This window comes from Nomascus leucogenys, chromosome 13 (genome assembly GCF_006542625.1).
Source record: "Nomascus leucogenys isolate Asia chromosome 13, Asia_NLE_v1, whole genome shotgun sequence".
Taxonomy (NCBI): Eukaryota; Metazoa; Chordata; class Mammalia; order Primates; family Hylobatidae; genus Nomascus; species Nomascus leucogenys.
In genome coordinates, this window is record NC_044393.1 from 41,601,822 (window position 1) to 41,620,935 (window position 19,114).

The window sequence follows — 19,114 nt, forward strand, 5'->3', positions numbered from 1 at the left end:
GGGTTCTGGAAGCAGAGCATGCCGGTCGCCTGCACATGCGCACCTGCTGGGGCGAGCCTGCTGTGTGAAAGTCCTGGAGGCCCGCCACTGCAGTGTCTCTGGTGGCAAGATCACTGAAACGGGATGAGGGCCCTGGGGAGGAAAGGGAGAAGCATCTTTACCCTCCCATGGTTGTCTTCCTCGGAGAGGCCCCCGGACTCACACACATCTTCACATCCATGGAAGCGTGGGAGCCACAGATGCTCCCCATGTTTAGGCAACACCTGGGGGCTCCCGAACTCGAGCCCTCCCTATACCGCAATCTGAGAACCCTCTGTTCTTTGGAAAAGAGAGTTGCAGTCTCTCTTTGTCCCTGGCCTATTTTGAAGTTGCAACAATCAAACTCTGGGTCAGCTCAGGAACAAAACGGACCTGAGAAGCAACATTTCTCAACTCTGGTGAAAGGAAGTCTGCAGCCAGCCCATGGGAGGAGGCAACAGAGGCAAGGATGGGCACCTTGCTGCTCTTCCATCTGTCCCAGGCCCCCGGCTTGACCCCATTAGTGACTCACAAAAGTGTCCAAATACATCCATAGCCTAGATGGAGAAAGGCCACTGCCCTCCCATACCAAGGCCACTGAAGCTGCTCCGCCTGCCCACGCTGCCCACTCCCAGGATGCCGGCAGCCCTGTCAGAGGTTGGAGGCAGACTTTCCTCCCAAGCTGCAGGTGAGCCACTGAGGGCTGAGCTGCATGGTGAAGGCTTAAAGCGAGAACATGGCAGAGCTAAAACTGGAGCTGCCTTCCGAGCTGGCCTGTGGCTACACCTCTGCCTTTTTCCGGGTCAGTGACCTGGAACTCAGATGCAGGGTCTGTGAGATTACTGCAGAGCCAGCCTTGCTCTGACCTCACTTCCCACTGGCCAGTCTGGCTCCCATGGCCCAGCCAAGACGTTGAAACTTGTATTCCTTGTGCTGAAACATGGCTAAGAAAGAAAGCTATTAGCTAGGATTGACCACCAGGTAGCCAGACACTGCCTGCCTGAAAAGATGGATAGGATACTGAGGGGAGAGTGTTTCTCTGCACTCCTCAGCCTCTTCGCCTCCCATTACCCAAACCTGGCCCCACAGCTGTGGGCAGTTACTCAGACCACATGGCTCCTTTGATCATGCCCCGTTGCCCTGGTCATTCCCTCTGTCCTTCGTTCCGCATGGCTTCCTTAGGCACTGGTCTTCCCACAGCTTGGGCTGAGCCTGCCAGTATTCAGCCAGGGAGGTGGGAGGCTGCCAGTCACTGGGGAGCAGCCCTGACTCAGGAGGGACAATGTTGTGTGTGTGTGTGTGTGTGTGTGTGTGTGTGTGTGTGTGTGTGTGTAGTTTCTGAAAAGGGGGTACCGAACCCAGGATGGGGATGTTTCCTGTGTGATTGGCGTCGGGGTGTAGGAGCAGAGGAGGGTGGAAGGCCTTGTGTGGAGAGCATCTAACAGCTCTGGGCAGGGTGGGAGTACAAAGGCACTGTCAGCCATCACCACCACCAGCAGTGTTGCCAGGTCCGCACAGGAGGCTGTCCAGACACTAAAGTCGCCTCTCCCCTTCTGGAGGCCCGACACCAGTCCCTCCATGGGAAAGAGCAGATGCTTAGGTGGGCCTGAAGAGGGGCTCCCATTCACCCTGTGGGAGGTCGATGGCACTGAGTTGACCCAGCCCAAGCACATCCAGCTGAAGCTTGTGAACTCGGCACAAGTTTATTTTTGTTACTTCTCTTTGGTCTATGAAGAAAAAATCAGCTAATTTTGAGAGTGAGCAAAATGCATCAAGTAATGACAGATACAGTGTGAGTTATGCTTTAAATCTATTTTATGGCCCTTTGATGATGAGAAAAAATAGGGAATTATCTGGCTGTGGTTTTGTGACAATAATTGTACAGTGGGCACTGACTGAGCTAGAGGATGCTGGAGGGGGACGAGGTCGTTTTGACCCTTCCCCCCTTAGTTGTGCATCTCGTTCCCGATCCTGCCAGGAAATTGGAGACAAATTCCACAGGGTATCTGAGGAGAGCAACAGAAGGATATTTGCCAAGGAAAATCAACAAGGGAGGGTAAAGGACCCACAGTCAGTGAAAGGGGCACGTGCACCATCCCTAGAACCCACGGGTGAAGAACGCAGTGGTGGCCGAGCCCAGTGTGTTAGTTTCCCATGGCTGCTGAACAAAATACCACCGCCTTGGCAGCTGACAGCACGAGTTTGTGATCCTACAGCTCTGAAAGAGTCAGGACGGGCTCACTGGGCTCTGGGCAGTGTGGGGGCGGTGGGGCGGGTGCTGCATTCTTCCAGACACTCTAGGAAAGAACCCATTTCCTTGCCTTCCCTGGCTCCTAGAGGCTGCCCACGGTCCTTGCCTCACGGCCTTCTTCCATCTTTCAAGCCTGAAGTGAGTTGAGTTCTTCTCATATTGAATGACTTCAGCTCTGACTCCTCTATCATTCTACTGTCTTTTAAGGAATTTGGGCCCATCTGGATAATCCAGATAATCTTCCTATTTTAAGGTCAGCCTATTAGCACCCTTAACTCTCTCTGCAACCTGAACTTCCCCTTGCCAGATTGAATAATATATCCACAGATTTCAGGGCTCAGGATGTACACACCTCTGGAAGCATTGCTCTGCCTGCCACACGCACTGGGGGTTGCTGTAAGTGGCAGGGAGGGGCTTACCAGCAGAAGCGCTGGCCCCTGGTGGAAGAATGCAGCTGCTGTTAACTGGGTTCCAACAGCCAGGAAGAAATACCCCAACACTTGCTCCAGCTGCCCTCATGTTTCCTGCTGCTCCCATTCCCCAAAATTAGCCAAATGCAGCCATCAGTGGAAGGGCTAGGGAGCCTGTTAATGGAGTCCAACAACGGCAGACTCCCAGGACCCAGAGCTGCCTGTCAGTGAGAACCATGCAGCCTAACACCAGAGTGGAAATGAATATCGAGTTTATTATAGATATGTATAAAACATATATAATCTAAATATATATCTACACACATATACACATATGCATATATATGATTCTGGAGTTCGGAAGGATGTAGCACAAATATGAAATATCTATTAAAAATGAAATTTTTAATTCACCTAAAGATACAAAAGTAGAAAGACCAATTGGGAGTTTCCTACAGGTGGGAGTGAAATGTATTCAAAGGAAAGAATAAACTCCCTCAACAGGGTAAGTAAAAATACTGGGACATGTGTGAACAAGGCATGTGCATGCACTTACGCAAGCTCCAAGAACTGCCAACCTAATGTTTATGGTGCTCAAGGTTTAGACCATAGATGAAAGCTCCAAGAGCCAGGGCACCCCAAACCTTAACGGGTCACGTCGGGGCCGGGGGGAGGATAACTTCTCATTGTCAATGAGACAGCTCCCCTAAATCCTCAATGAAGCAAGTTCTTCTTGGAGCTGATGTGGCTGAGAACTCCTGGGACCCTGCATTGATGGCACTGAAAGAGAAAGGAAAGAAAAACCAGAGGTAAGACTCAGGCATTATGAAGGGACCATTTCCCTGGCTATATATGATACACGGTCAGAACTTTAGCATGTAAGATTTGTAAATTATCTTTTATTTTTTAATTTTTTGCTACACTATTATGTGTTGTCTTACAGAAAAAAAAACATCTGTGTGATACCATGATGCTCTTTTAGTGCAGAATATCAGGGATTTCTGAAGAATATAGCATAGACAAAAGGAGGAGGTGTCTTGAAAGTCAGAACATGGGGTATAGAAAGTTCTAAAATCCTAGAACAATGGAATCCTCATAAGCTTCAGGAATGGGGAATGGGGCTTCTTCAAACCATGCTTTTCTATAAAACTGGTAAGTCCCAAAGGAAAGTGAAGCTGTGGACCTCCGTCACTGTCCACACACCTACAGGCAAGCCTGCACCTGAAGGGGGAGTCTAGGACCCCCACAGCACCCATCCTCACCATGTCTGAGTTGGTGTCCTCGCATAGGCATGCTGTGTTTCCTGGTGTGTCCATCTTGTTTCCCAGTAAGCCCTAAGCCCCTTGATTTACCTTCAAAGGAGTCAATGAGTATTTCACTTAAATTATTCCAGGAAGTAAGAAAAGTGGCAAAATGTTATAATGTAATCAGATTCACAATATTCTCCAGTACAAACTACCAGCAACCGGGGAAAATTTCTACTTACAGCAACAACTAAAAACCATTTGGAAGCTATTTAGGAGCAAAATGGTATACAGGATCTTTGTAAAAAAAAAAAAAAAAAAAAAAAATCTAGGCGATTTAAACACTTTAATGTATTAAATATTCTTAACATGTCGATTGTCCTGCATGTTAATGTACAGAATTAGGTGGTTTACCATTGACATTCAGCAGAAATTTTTAAGACTTGAGGGCAGTTCTTCTCAAGCTTTAATTCTGCACACAAACTGCCTGGGATCTCATTAAAATGCAGACTTTGAGTCAGTGCGTCTAGGATGGGGCACAAGATTCAGCATTGCTAGCAAGTTCCCAGTGCCACCGATGCTGCTGATCCATGTCCAACATCTGTGCAGCAAGTCTAAGGGAGGACATCTCATTTTCCACTGGATCCACCTCAGTAAGGGCGTTCCTCAGGGAATGAGCCAGAATCGGGGCAAATCAGACCACGTGTGGCCCCATGCTCAACCCCACTCTTTCTCATTCTTCAAAAGTGGGTTGGGTTTTCACAGTAAAAGCAGCCCTTGGCTGGTGTGTGATTTTTTTTTCCTCTCCTACTTTTTAAAATTAGCAGTTGTTCCATATATCTTTGTCCATTTAGAAGCCTCAATCAAGAATACTTCTTGCGGCTGGGCACAGTGGCTCACGCCTGTAACCCCAGCACTTTGGGAGGCTGAGGTGGGCAGATCACGAGGTCAGGAGATCCAGACCATCCTGGCTGATATGGTGAAACCCCATCTTTACTAAAAATACAAAAAAATTAGCCAGGCATGGTGGCAGGCACTTGTAGTCCTAGCTACTCGGGAGGCTGAGGCAGGAGAATTGCTTGAACCTGGGAGGCGGAGGTTGCAGTGAGCCAAGATTGCACCAATGCACTCCAGCCTGGGCGACAGAGCAAGACTCAGTCTCAAAAAAAAAAAAAAAAAGAAAAAGAAAAAGAAAAAAAAGAATGCTTCTTGCCTGTGGTATCTACCAGAACTATTTCTCTGGGGGTGAGTTATGGTCATCTTAGACATGGAGATTGCCCGCAACAATCGCAAAAGAGCTTCAAATTCAAAATTCAAGGAACTCCAATCAAGAAAAGTAGTCACAGGGCAATTCTCAAACTAGCCATATGTGGTCTAAACACAGGGAAGTCCTCCAGCTCCGGAATACCTCCTGATTGCAGGTTCCATTTGCCCTCCCATGAGCAGCCGTGGTGAGCACCCCAAACTCCTGGCCTCCCCAGCTTCGGGGAAACTAGTACTTGTGACATATTTAATGTGAAATCTTCCTGTCAGGAATATGATCTGTCTCTCCATTTTGCCAGATCTTTTGTTCCATCAATAAAAGTTCAGTTTTCCCTCCTTGAAGTCATTCTAAAGCTTGTCATTGGGTGTGTTCTATATATTTGTTGTATTATAAATGTTATTTTTATCATATATTTTCTATATATGCATTAGATAGTAAAGAATTTCATTTTTACATTTTCAAGGTAAACATTTATATCTATAAATAAAGTTACTTTAGCCTCTTACTTTCCAAATTCTCCAGAATTTCTCTGGTTCTCTTTGGCGACCTAAAGAAAGACACTGAGGCAAAATTAATATAGAAAGTTTATGTGGAACAAGGTAAAGGACAGCAGCCCAGGACACACTTCCACACTGCCTTGGGGAGGAGTGCTTCTGTTCAGCCTTTGGTACAAGCAGGCTTTTAAAGGCGAAAGGGGACAAGGAGTGGGCGGATACAAAGGTGTTTGCCAGGAGTTCTCATTGGTTCACAGAAAGAACTTTGGGTGGTGATTGGCTCTACACTGTTGAATTATATAGGGTATGGATAGTGGTGCCCAGCACATGGCACCCTGTAGCTACTTGTCATCCATTAGTCTAGAACTCACATAGCCAGCGGCTTCAGGAGGTCATTATTTAGTTCAAGGTGGGAGGGAGACATGGCTGCTGTGTCTGCTGTCACATTTCAATGCCCCTCTGGGCTTGATAATTAAAGGGGACTCACATTCCTCAGATTAAAAGTTTCTTTTTTTCCTCACCTTTACAGCAAAATCTTTCAAAAGAAGTGTCTGTCCTCATGGTCTTCAATTCCCCTCTTCCTGCACCCTCTGGAACCTACTCCAGTCTGTGTTCCACTCTCTCACCAAGGTGAGCAATGACGTGGGAAGGCTGAACCCGTGGTCAGCTCTGAGCGCACATCCTCCTTGACCCTCCAGCCATGTCCCGAACAGGTGGGCACTCCCTCCCTTCGAGCACAGCACGTCTCTGTGGCCTCAGGGCTGTTGCTGGCTGCCTCTCACCTGGGAGTGGTGGGGCACAGTCCTCAGACATCTCTGTCTGTCCTGTACTTCCGCCCTTGTTGATTTCTTCCAGTCCCGTGGGTGGTAGCCACATCTTCATTTGTATGTACCTAGGAAAATAATGGCTTCATTACTTTATCCACCTCATTTATAGCCTTTATGTTTTTGTACTTTTGAAAGATTTCTCAGTCTTTAGCTCTATTTGTGATTTTCTCATTTTTATAATCTGACATTGGCTTGTGTGTCATTTAGGGCCATTTTATTTATATTTTCTTGGTGTCAGAGTATGTTTTGTTGAGACATAATTCTTTTTTTTTTTTTTTTTTTTTTTTTGAGACAGAGTCTCGCTGTTGCCCATGCTGGAGTGCAATGGCGCGATCTCGGCTCACTGAAGGCTCCACCCCCCGGGGTTCACGCCATTCTCCTGCCTCAGACCCCCGAGTAGCTGGGACTACAGGCGTCCGCCACCTCACCCGGCTAATTTTTTTTGTATTTTTAGTAGAGACGGGGTTTCACTGTGTTAGCCAGGATGGTCTGGATCTCCTGACCTCATGATCCACCCGCCTCGGCCTCCCAAAGTGCTGGGATTACAGGCGTGAGCCACCGCGCCCGGCAAGAGACATAATTCTTTACCCAACCTAATGCTCTTTGCCTAAATTCCATGATGCCTGATATTCATATTTTCTCCCCTACTTTCTTTAATTAGCAGCTGTTCAGCATATCTTCATCCTGAGCAAATTTTTAACATGTCAGGATTAGTTTGTGGTCATTGTGGCTTTTATGAGCATCCTGTGAGTTTCATACTCGAATAAAGTCCTAGACTCTCTAGTCTATTAATTTATAAAATCCACCCACGTTTATTGTTTCTATTACTGTGTTTTATTTCCTGGTTTTAGCTTGGGTAAATTTTCATTCCTTTGGATTTCCCTCTCATGCGTTTGAGTATGCTACCTGACGTTTCCATTCTACTATCACTTACTGCTAAAGTTTATTAACTATACGTTTGCCCTGGTATTTTTTTCAATGTATCCATCAGTATCTGCCCAACCTAGCCTGTTAGACACCTGCCGTGGGAAACTGGTTTTTCTTCTTCCGTGATTGCTTCTTTTAAAAAAAGGTAATTAATCATTTTTCTTTTTTAGAAAGCAATTTGTTCTTTTTTTAGTAGGAGCCAACCCCTACATTGGTAAATTCTCCTTCATGAGAAAAAGCACAGTAGTGATACCTAACCGTTTTCTAGGGTCGACTAAAGAAAAATATCAAGTTTTTCAGGAATTAAAGTTCATTTTATTCCAGAGTCTTACTGAAGACCATAAATGGAGGTCTACAGCCCAGGAGCAGCCCTGTAGAGAAGTTCCATCAGACGACTCTGAAATAGGGCTTCAGCCGACAGTTTATATATGAAGTGTGAAGGTTCAGTACACGCAAAATCACATCACGCTTGCTCAGAAGTTACAGTAAAGCAGAATCACGTGAAGGTTCGGGTGTAAGAATCCACCTGGTTATAGATGACAGAAGCGTCATCACTAACCCCAGCAGGCATCATCTTATGTGCAGCAGGAAGCAGGGACTAGGATGGTTTATCTTTTAAAGAACACGGTGGCTCAGGCCAGAGACATGGGGGCTGTGGGCATGCTATCTTGTTTTGTCTTCAAAGTGTCTTTCAGGAGAGCTGCATGTTGTCACAGAGTCGGGGGCTTTTTGAGACTCTGCTGCAAGCAGGCAAGAGCACACCGGCTTCTCATGTTTGCTATTTGTCTCACACTAGCACAAATCCCCACCATGCTTTCCCCTTTCTTTAATTTTGTTTTAAAACAGCAATGATATTTGCAGAGGTGATTTCCAAACTATTTGGTCTCATGGGCTCTCCACCGTGGACTGCTTTCCTGGACGCTTCAGCAAGTGCTGGCTTTCCGGTGGCTTCTGTGGCTACACCAGTGTAGTTGGTTTCATCCACAATGGAAGTCAAGGCAAAATTACACAGGCAGGTGTCGCTTTTTACCTCCATGCCCTGAGGTTCTGTCACCTTGCTTCTGGAACAGGGCTCAGTCAGATTTGGAGTTTTATCAGCTTCACCTGGGTGGTCAAGCTACAGCATGGTGTAGGTGACAAAGCCTCCAGGAATATGGTTAGCAAAGCAGAAAGCCGGCGTGTCCACACAGAGGGTGCCCCCAATGGCTCACTCAGAATGTCTCTGTATTTGAGGATGCAGGTGTGTTATTAAAAACAAGGAATCTGAAGGAGTTTGGAACCAGAAAAAAGGAACAACGATTGCTCCAGGGACATGATGCTCATTTTATTGTCTTCAGGCATCACAAGTTCACAACCAAAATGTTCCTATCTGGCAATGGGTGGCCATCATCATCATCTGAGCACTCGCTCTCTTCCCTGAGCAGGATCCAAATAGGACATTCTCAGTGTCGCCTTCTCTGGACCCCAGCTGACTCCCAGGTGGCCCTGCAGTTGCCAAGCCCCTACACGAGGGGCCAACGTGCATGTCCATCAAAGGCATCTCTTGGCCATTGGATATTTTTCTGTGTATCACTTGCACCCTTGACCCCTGTCCCCTCCATAGTGAGCAGCAGGCCTCTGAGGAGGCATGCCTCAGTCTCCCTGTGGGGACCTGACAAGGGACGGGGCAGAGGGAGGGAGGGAGAGCAGCAGGTACTGAATCCATCAGACAAACCTGATGCCCTGGAGTGTGGGGAACTTTGGGGGATTCACATGGAGACTGCAATAGGGTAATTTTCAGAAAGTTACAAACCTAGACCACTTACAAATACAGAAGGAGCATCTGATTTCCTCAACTCTGTAAAGAGAGAACCAGCAACGGGTGATGCTGGCTGAAGGAGAGCTGGAGGAATCGTGGTTATTGGGCATAAGGGGAAATCCCAGGTCAGTTACATAACTGGTTCAGTTCCTAAAGAGCAGAAAAACCACAGCATGTGGGGAGACCTTTTCTGCTGCACAGAAATCACTGGCATCTCCCTTGGACAAAAAGCTCCACAAGTTAACGGTAAATTTAGAGTCTGGCCTTAAGTCAATAATAAAGACCGAGTCAAACAGAGGCACACTCCCTAGATAACTCCATCATCAGCAGTAAGCCTGTTAAGCAACGTTCCAAAATGGTGGTGGAAGCTCTGCTGATCTCCCTCTGCCTTTTTCCAAATTTCAAGCAATTTTTTTTCAGGACAGAGTTACAGAGGAGAGCAAGAAGGAAGGAACATGGCCTGGGGGTGGGAGTAAAACGGTCCCCTTCGCTGAGGCACAAGTGGGTCCCCCAGAGTCCACCCCCTGTTCACCCCCCACCTGTAGCCCCCTGCCCAGCCACCCCACCACACAGAGGTCCAGAAAGAATCAGTGGAGGGCACTGACTGGCTGCCATTTGCACCCCCACACTCTCAGGGGCACCGTCTGTCCCCAGGTCTTGATGACTGTCTGTCCCTGACATTTTTGCAGATTTTACTAATGGATCTAATGGTCTAAGTGTACCAACCACGTAGGAGAAGAAGGGCCCCTCCTAGGACGCACATGGGACATTACTCCCAGGTCCACCCCGCTTGCCTCCCGTTCCACCAGGCCCCTGGGGGGCAGGCAGTCCTGACACTCTCCCAGGTCATGTGTGAGCAGATGGGATTAGGTTAAGTGGTGAAGGCCCTACAGGTAGAAACCGGCTAGGCTGGGACAGCACTCAAGTCCTCTGAGACCAGAGCACACCGGGCTCCTTCCCAAGTCTGTGGCTCTGAGCTCTATGCTGCTGCTGTCCCTGTGGTCCGCAGGCGGCCCACCCCTGGTCCCAGCAGGGTCAACGCCTTGCATCTTGATATAGTTTGGATGTTTGTCCCTTCCAAATCTCATGTTGAAATTTGATCCCTAGTGTTGGTGGTGGGGCCTGGTGGGAGGTGCTTGGGTAGATCTCTCATGAATGGCTTGGTGTCTTTCTCGAGGTAATGCGAGTTTCCCACTGCAAGATTGAGTGTTAAAATGTACCTGGCACCTCCCTCCCCGCCTTTCCTCTCTGTGTCTCTATTCTCCCCTTCTCCTCTCTCTCCTCTCTGTTTCTCTCTCTCTCTCTCCCTCCCACCCTTCCCCTTTCTCTCTCTTTCTCACGCTGTCTCTCTCTCCTGCACAAGAAGCACTATGCTGCTTCTACAGCCTACAGAACTGTGATCCAAATAAACTTCTTCTTTATAAATTAGCCACCTCAGGTAACAGAAACAGACTTTTATCACAACACAAACAGAGACAGACCTCACTCGCCACCAACCTGCATGGTCCCCACGGCCCTGCCCAAGATTGTCCTCAGCTGAATTCCTGCTTGTTCTCACGCACAGCATGGCCATGACTGGTCGCCAGGTGGACAGGCCATGCATCCCTGCAAGGAGAACAGCAAGGTAGAGGGCAAGGACCCCCCTGTGAATCCTGAGCCTGGGCAGCATCCAAGACCACAAGAACTGCCTGGCTCTGCCCCGTCCCCTCCAGCTCCATGGTCTCCTGTGTTCCCAGTGCTCCCGCATTTCAGGCTCAGACAGCGCTGGGCATTCAGAGCTCCCTATGACCTTTAATAGAACCCAGCAGGCCCTGTGACAGTGGGCTCGTTTCTGGAAAAGGCAGGGAAAGGTGGTGTACAGTGAGTTCATGTGCATGCACATGTGTTGTATGTTCTCCTGTAATATCTTAGCAAAAAGACATTAAATGCTGGATAGGAAAAATGAAGCTTGTTTTGCATTTTATTTCAGTTTGGCCGTGTTTAGAGTGAAAATGAAAGGAAGAGATTAAGACAGGCAAGTTGAAAAGAGATAACATTAAATTAAATAAAATTTTAATATAGATAGAAATGCACTTAGAAATAGAACTGTGCATAGAAACACATATACGTGATGTGTCTCTAGGCCCGTACAGGAAGAAAATCTGTACACAGCACAGGTGGGCATCACCCCCACTGCACCACATCCAAGCTGGTCACACACTGCTGATCCTTGTCTTCTCCCGACATCTGAGTCCTTGAGGCTGCCTCTCACCTGTCTATCAGGAAAGGCAATTCAAGATGTTCCAAAAATGCTGTCTTTCTTAAGACACTCATATCCCAGAAAACCAGAAAAGACACATGAAGCTGTAAGTCCATGCAGCCACAGGGAGCCCCTGGAAGGCTGGGCTGTGGTCTTCTCTAGCCTGCTGTTCCTCATGGCTCATGACTTCCTGTGTCTGGGGTAGAGGGACGGGAGGGCAATTTCTTATGGAGTCTTCCTAACACGTAGGAAAGAAACACTTTCAATCAGGATACGTGTATTAAGCTCAAGTCATAAAAGATGCGTCACATTCCAATCCTGGTTCCTTTGTTAGTTGGAGATTTGAGAAGCGAAACAAGGAAGCAGAGTGGGGCCTCAGCAGAGGAAGCAGGGTGGGCATAATGGGAGTGGCACACAGAGGGAGACCACAGGCAGGGGCTGAGGAGGGAGAGGAGACAGCTAGGAACAGCAGAGGCTTTCCAAGGCAACTTCCACTTGTCTCTGCTGCCTGAAGGCAGGGCGAGAGTCTCCAACTCCTGAAACAGGCATTGGCTAAGTCAGAGGAACCAGAGGAAAAAGAAGTTTGAGGCCTTGGAGCTTCATGGCCTCATCCTGTCAGGGGCAGAAATATTGAAATCCCTACCACCTACCAAGCAAGCCATGGGAGAGAAAACCTGGTTTTTCCTAAAGGACATTGGAGATACAATTAGCCTCTTGAGTCATACCCAACACTATGTTTAAAATAGATACATCTATTTTTAAAATTTTTAATTATGGTAAAATACACACAAAGTGCACCATCTGAACTATTTTTGAGTGTACAGTCCAGTAGTGTTGTCTGTTCACATTGTCATGCATCCAACCTCCAGAGCTTTTCATTTGGCAGAAACTCCACCCATTAAATAATTCTCTATTAGACACATCTGTTTAATAGTTACTTTCTTCAAGAGAATTTTATCTCCTGCTCTTGTTCCTGTTTGGCTACTTCCTTCTCCAAGTCCCTCTTCCTTCTCTCCCTCCTCCCTCTCTCTCTCTCTCTACACACACACACACACACACACACACAACACACACACACAACATGCACACACGTACACCCATGAACAGACACATGCAAACAATGCAACACAGCTTATCCTTCAAGATTTATTGCCACCATCCCTCTCTCTTTGTGATCATTGTTTACATACACAGTGATTTGGTTTGAAATCTCACTTTGAATTGTAATAATCCCCACGTGTCAAGGGTAAGGATAGCTGGAGATCATTGAATCATGGGGGTGGTTCCCCCATACTGTTTCTGTGGTAGTGAATAAGTCTCACAAGATCTGATGGTTTTATAAATGAGAGTTCCCCTGCACAAGCTATCTCCCTGCCACCATGTAAGACATGACTTTTCTCCTCATTCACTTTCTGCCATGATTATGAGGCTTCCTCAACCATATGAAACTGTGAGTCAATTAAACCTCTAATCTTTATAAATTACCCTGCATCAGGTATGTCTATCAGCAGTGTGAGAACAGACTAATACATATAGGAAGATACACAAATCCCCCAATTTATAGAGATCCCACAGGGAAGGGCTACTAGTTCTGTCACAGGGGTCCCCCAGCCCAAATGACCTGTCCATTCAGGACTCTTAGACAGGAAGAGCCTCAGGCCAAAGGAAGCATCCAGATGGAACCTGCTGAGTTAGCACCCACTGGGTGCAGACCTCTCTAAGGGATTGTTACCCAAGCAAAAGGGATTCCTCCTCTGATTTGCTGTAGGGAATGGAATCAGACCTCACCCTAACCTTTGTACTTGGTGACGGGTAGACCATCAAGCTGACCAAAGGTGTGTGGCTGTGTTTGGTGCCAGGAAAGAGGAGCTGGACATGCCCATTTTCTGTCCCCACATATATGAAACTAAAAAACAAAACACCAAGCAGAGAGGCATGCATGAAGAAAGCACATTGGGAACAGCCTCCCACCTGCCATTGCTTTATTTTCATGGATAAAGTAGTTGCAGAGGTTGGAGGGATGCCCCAAAACACTGTTAGGCATCTTCACACTTTTTCTCCATCACAGTGAATTCGCCATTCCAGGGAAGTGCTCCTACCAAAAAGCTGCAGCTTAATTTCTGAAAAAGATGACAACAACAAAAATTAGTAGAGTGCCAAAAAAAAAAAAAAAAAAGAAAAAGAAAAAAAGAAAAACAATTGTCCTGTTGCTAGGTGTCAGTTTAGGAGTATGCTGAGAGATGGGACACCACTCTCGAGCGAGCTCCCAGGAATCTGCAGAGCTAGAGGCTGCAGACTTCATAGCCATCAGCAGTTGCCCAGAGGGATCTCTGTTCTATTTTAACCACAAGAAGACAAGAAATGTTAATAATCATAACGTTGTCGTGCAAGTTCAGATATAAACTTGACATTATGTTTAATTCTCTTTAATACAATGTAAATGAAATGATTCTAATTGTTAACTAGAGTATGTTATTTTATTGATTAAATAATCCATTTTAATGTTGTCAAGGTTGTGGACAAAAGGGAATGCTTACACACTGCTGGTGGGAGTGTAAATTAGTGCACCCATTGTGAAAAGCAGTGAGGTGATTCCTCAAAGAACTGAAAACAGAATTACCATTCAATCCAGGAATCTCACCCAAAGGAATATAAATTGTTACACCATGAAGACACATGCACATGTATGTTCACTGCAGCACTATTCACAGTAGCAAAGACATCAAGTCAGCCTAAATGCCTGTCAATGCTGCACTAGATAAAAAAAAAAATGTGGTACATATATGCCATGGAATTCTACACAGCCATAAACATGACATAATGTCCTTTGCAGTAATGTGAATGGAGCTGCAGACCATTATCCTAAGCAAACTAATGCAGAAACAGAAAACCAAATACCACATGTTCTCACTTATAAGTGGGAGCTAAACAATGAGAACACATAGACACAAAGAGGGAAAAACAGACACTGGGGTCTCCTGGAGAATGGAGGGCAGGGAAGAGAGAGGATCAGAAAAAAATACCATATCGGGTACGTGCTACTACCTGGGTGATGAAATAATCTGTACACCAAACCCCTGTGACACAAATTTACTTATAACAAACCTACATGTGTACCCCTGAATCTAAAATAAACTTTTTAAAATCCCTTTTGTTCTAATAACAAGTCAAAAGCAATTTAGAAAATTCTAGGGCCTAACATATATTTTCTTCCAAAGAACTCTGCTTTTCTTTCAAAATATCACTGAAATGACAAATAAAATATCCTATGTGTATGTGACAGATTAATGAATGGATGGATGGATGGGTAGATAGATGGGTAGGCAGAGAGATAGTAGTCCTGGACAAACTGCAAAGGCCATCTCAAATAGACTGAAATCACTGGGGCACTTCCAGGAGTTAAGAGGCAGACAGAGTCAGAAAGAAGAAAGTTTAGTCCCTGCTGAGTATTGAAAATACGCCACAAAAGATACTGGATCAAGATGACTTTATAGGCAAATTACATCAAATTTGGAAAACCAAGAACATCTGCTTGGAAAAGGAGAAAGTTTTTATTATTGACAAATGTCTGCTTAAACACGTGTGTCTTAAAAACTGAGACGTATCATGGAAATCTTAGACACAAGTGGGCTCCTTGAGAACAATTTTCTTTAATGCACTTTAATATTTTCTACAAACTGCCAAAAGCAAAAACTTTTCTACAATCCCTAAAAGCCTGGGAGAAAATATAAATTTGAAGCAACCATACTCCTAATACCAGTAAAAGATGAAACAAGCATAGAAGATCAGATAGCATTCGGACAAGCTCACTGCTGAAATGTTTGTCCTGACGGGTCATCTACTGCGAGCTGGAAATGATAGGGTTTGTTTCATTTGAGCATACAGAGGCAGTTTTCATCAAACATAATGGCAGGGCAGTTCATAAATGTATTTGCAATTTCCTGTGCCATGGCAGTGCACAAAGCAGTGGTTCTCAAAATGATCCTAAGGCCAGCAGCAGTAGCAGCAGTAGCACCACTCGGGAACTCATTAAGAATGCAAATTCTTAGACCCCATTTCCTGAATTGGAAACTCTGCCGGTGGAACCCAGTCATCAGGGTTTGTCAATACCTCCAAGTGATTGTGATGCCTGCTCACATTGGAGAACCACCAATGTAAAGACAGAGGCAGTGATGCACCTGTTGGGCAAACCTGCAGAATGCTCAGGCCTTCATCTGTCTGGGGCCAAGTACTGGCGTATGAGCTGCTCTGAGATAAAAAATACAGGCTTGAAGCCAAAAGCCCCTGGGCCAAGTCTTCCTTTTGTTAGGAGTCTTTGGGTTTGCCCCAACCTTCCTGGAAACCTGGACTGACCCCAGCAAAAATCAACTGTAAACCCAGGAGGGTGGGGCTGCCATCTGGCTTAGTCATTGCTTAATCTCCAGCATCCAGAATAGACCTGGTGCAAAGCACGTAGCACCTGGTGCTCAGTAAGTTTCTATGAGTGGATGAGTGAATGAATGAAGTTCCTTTTGTGTCTGTATGGGGATGAGTGACTGTGAGCCCAGCAATAGTGGGTGGCTTGTCTGGACCCAAGAGGACAGGCTTTTGGTGATTATGTGTTGTCCAGTGTGCCTACATCCCAAGGCCAGAAGTCAATGGAGCCCTTGAGATAAGAGTGGTCTTGACAACATCCTTTCTGCAGGATGAAGGATGAGAAAGAAGCTCAGAGGGTTCCACCACGTTCTGTGGCCCTGGATCTTCTGCTCTAAAGGCCACAGGGTTGGCTATCTGGGGCTAAACACTGGGAGCCACCCAGACCTCAAAGAGAAGGTCTGCGTGCCTCAGCTTTCTCTCTTGGGCTCAGAGCTGCCTAGGCGGTCACAGACAGGTGGTTCATCACCTACCTTTTTCAGCTTGGAGTTTTCTTGAATGGCGCAGATTTCATTAGTGCTTAAAGGCTTTCTGCAATCGCTGCGGGCAATTTCTACATCAATAAGGTATTCCAGAAGATTTGTGACCTGTTGGTTAGCAATTATGTAATTTTATTCAAAAAAGTTGTATTTTTTTTAAAGTTTTGGCAAAAACAAAAAATTACTCTCACTCTCGTCCTTTCCACTTTCCTTCCTCCCTCAACCCCAGACAGAGCTTTAGCGGAAGGCTAAGATGCCCACTGCCTGGAGCCCTGTGTACACCAAGATCAGTCAGGACTCCATAGCCTCCTGGAGCCAGACACTTGAGTAAAGACTCCTCTCCAGTTTGTCACTTCCTTGAAGGCAAGGCCTTCTCATTCCATTTCTTGTCCCCAAGCCCAGGGCATGCTGCATGCTCAGTGAGGACTGAGAGGAGAAAGGTGGGCTCTCCAGAACCATCAGCTCTCCTGGGCCTGAGATGCTTAGGTTCACACAGGCCTGACCAGGGGACACCCCCCTCAGCCACATTAGGCCCCAGTCCCTCAGATTCCTGTGAAACCTCCCATCCTCTGGGATTTCCCCACCCAAAGCCCCTCCCACCAGCTCAGCACACAGTCCATAAGGACCCATGCAGGCATGAGTTTGCCTGTCTCGTTCTCTGCTGAGTCCTTAGTGAGTAGAACAGCAGTAGGTTTATAGCAGGACATTAGTATTTGTTGAACTCATTAGTGACTGAATGCAATCAAGGCTACTTGTGATGTCCACTTAAATCTGTTTTCATCTGGCATTAAATGATTACAGCAGGAGATGGAGTGTCTGCTAGTTGGGTCCGGGTTCACCCGGACTCACCTTTCTTTATCAGATCTTTTCTCATGGCTAGCACTCTATTTGTCTCCCAACCTTAGCAAATACATGAACATTTGATTTGCAGTTTGGGGTTTAAATGAGTTAATCTATGCAAAGGACTTAGAACAAAAGCGCAAGCGTTTGTAGAAAGCGCTCTGTGTGTTCACTGTCTTATTGATGCTGTGGAAGTGTCTATGCTCTTAAGCATTCACATATTTAGGATTTTTGCATACTGATATTTTTCTCATATGCCCACTCTTTCAGTCTGGCTTCAACTGTGCTGCCGTATGCAAATGTCTGCCTATACGGAGAGACAACTTTACCTGCAGCTGGGCTTGCAGTGTCTTGACCACCAGGAAGACATACTTGTCCTCGCTCTCTTTGTTGTATTCTTGCATGGCAAACCACAGACACTGCTTCACATTGGCATTTGAGGCATTGACGGGTTTTAATTTCCTCAACACCCCCGTCTCATTCTTGTTTGGGTCTTTCCTGGCCACCAGGGCCAGGGGAATGGTGAGGAGGAGCAGGGAGAGCCACCGGCACCTGGGCATGGCCCCTTGGGCAAGAGGCAAAGTTGAGTCTACTCCTCGTCCTCTCAGGGCTGGAGCTGTGGGCAGGATGGGCTGGCCGCAGCTGCTGCTGTGAGTTCAAGAATCTTCGAGCCACACGCTGCCTCCTCTTAGCATCAGCCCAGCTGGATTCAAGACAGGCCATTAGTGTCACTCTTTGGGGTTAGTCCTCTCTCCAAGGAAACCCACCCAGAAATGCCAGTAAAGGAGTCTCTCTACCAGCCTCCCCTCCTTATCCTGAGAGCAATCTGTGTGTCTAGGGAGAGCTCCTCTCCCCTTAGGCCCCGATGTGTCTATGCCTACCCCTGTGCATGTCACTCATGTTATCTGCTTCCCAGTCCCGTATGATGTGATCATGAAAACTGTGGCTGCCCCAGAGGCCTTGTGGCCTCAGCCCTTGGTGGACTTTCAGCCTGCTCTGCCTGCAGCTCCCTCTTACTCCCTGTGGAGTTGGGTGCTGACCTGACCAGTCGTTCTCCTGGGTCTTCGGCACTCTTAGTTCATGCCTGTGGCCCAGTCAAGGGTCTCTGTGAGTCCTGGTCTCTGATCTCTCTTGCCCTTCTGAGTCCACGCCCTGCAGGGAGGTTATGCTTTGTGATGTAATTCAGCACCTGTGTCCTGTCCCAGTGAGGACATCTCCCACTTGCCAGCCTCGAGCCTTTGGTCTAAACAGCTGACACAGGGGCACTGCAGAGAGCAGGCAAATGCCTTCTGCTGGGCCCTCAGAGTCAGGGGCCTGCAATGGTTAATACTGAGTGTCAACTTGATTGGATTGAAGGACACTAAGTATTGATCCTGGGTGTGTCTGTGAGGGTGTTTCCAAAAGAGATGAACATTTGAGTCAGTGGGCTGGGGAAGGCAGATCCACCCTTAATCTGGTGGGCACCATCTAATCAGCTGCCAGTGAATATAAAGCAGGCAGAAAAACGTGAAAAGGAGAGATGGGCCTAGCCTCCTAGTCTACATCTATCTCCCATGCTAGATGCCTCCTGCCCTCGAATATCAGACTCCAAGTTCTTCAGTTTTGGGACTCGGACTGGCTCCCCTTGCTCCTCAGTTTGGCAGACAGCCTATTGTGGGGCCTTGTGATCATGTAAGTTAATACTCAATAAATTCCCTTTTATATACACATTGTTTATATATATTGTTTATATATATATATAAAGGGGAGTTTATTAAGTTTTTTTACTTTATATATATACACACACATATATAACCTATTAGATCTGCCCCTCTAAAAAGAACCCTGACTAATACAGGGGCTCCTCTGGCATCTTCTGCCCACCTGTGCCAATGACTCTGGCTTCCTGAATGCCTGGCCTCTGAACTCCC

The 19,114-nt window shown here is 46.7% G+C and overlaps 1 protein-coding gene across 2 annotated transcripts; it reads right to left on the bottom strand.

Moving 5' to 3' along the window:
• Positions 1 to 13,408: 13,408 nt before the first annotated feature.
• CST8 (cystatin 8) lies at positions 13,409 to 18,311 on the bottom strand. 2 transcript variants are annotated; one of them, XM_003280842.3, is made up of 4 exons: positions 18,086 to 18,311; positions 17,534 to 17,907; positions 16,359 to 16,472; positions 13,409 to 13,592 (listed from the first exon to the last, which is right to left on the bottom strand). In XM_003280842.3, exons 2-4 carry the CDS (start codon positions 17,762 to 17,764, stop codon positions 13,509 to 13,511), a joined length of 429 nt encoding a protein of 142 aa, XP_003280890.1. In that variant the 5' UTR covers positions 17,765 to 17,907; positions 18,086 to 18,311; the 3' UTR covers positions 13,409 to 13,508. The 2 variants fall into 2 exon arrangements, with proteins under 2 accessions (XP_003280890.1, XP_003280891.1); XM_003280843.2 differs by having other exon boundaries at positions 13,413 to 13,592; positions 18,245 to 18,311.
• Between the last annotated feature and the right edge of the window lie 803 nt (positions 18,312 to 19,114).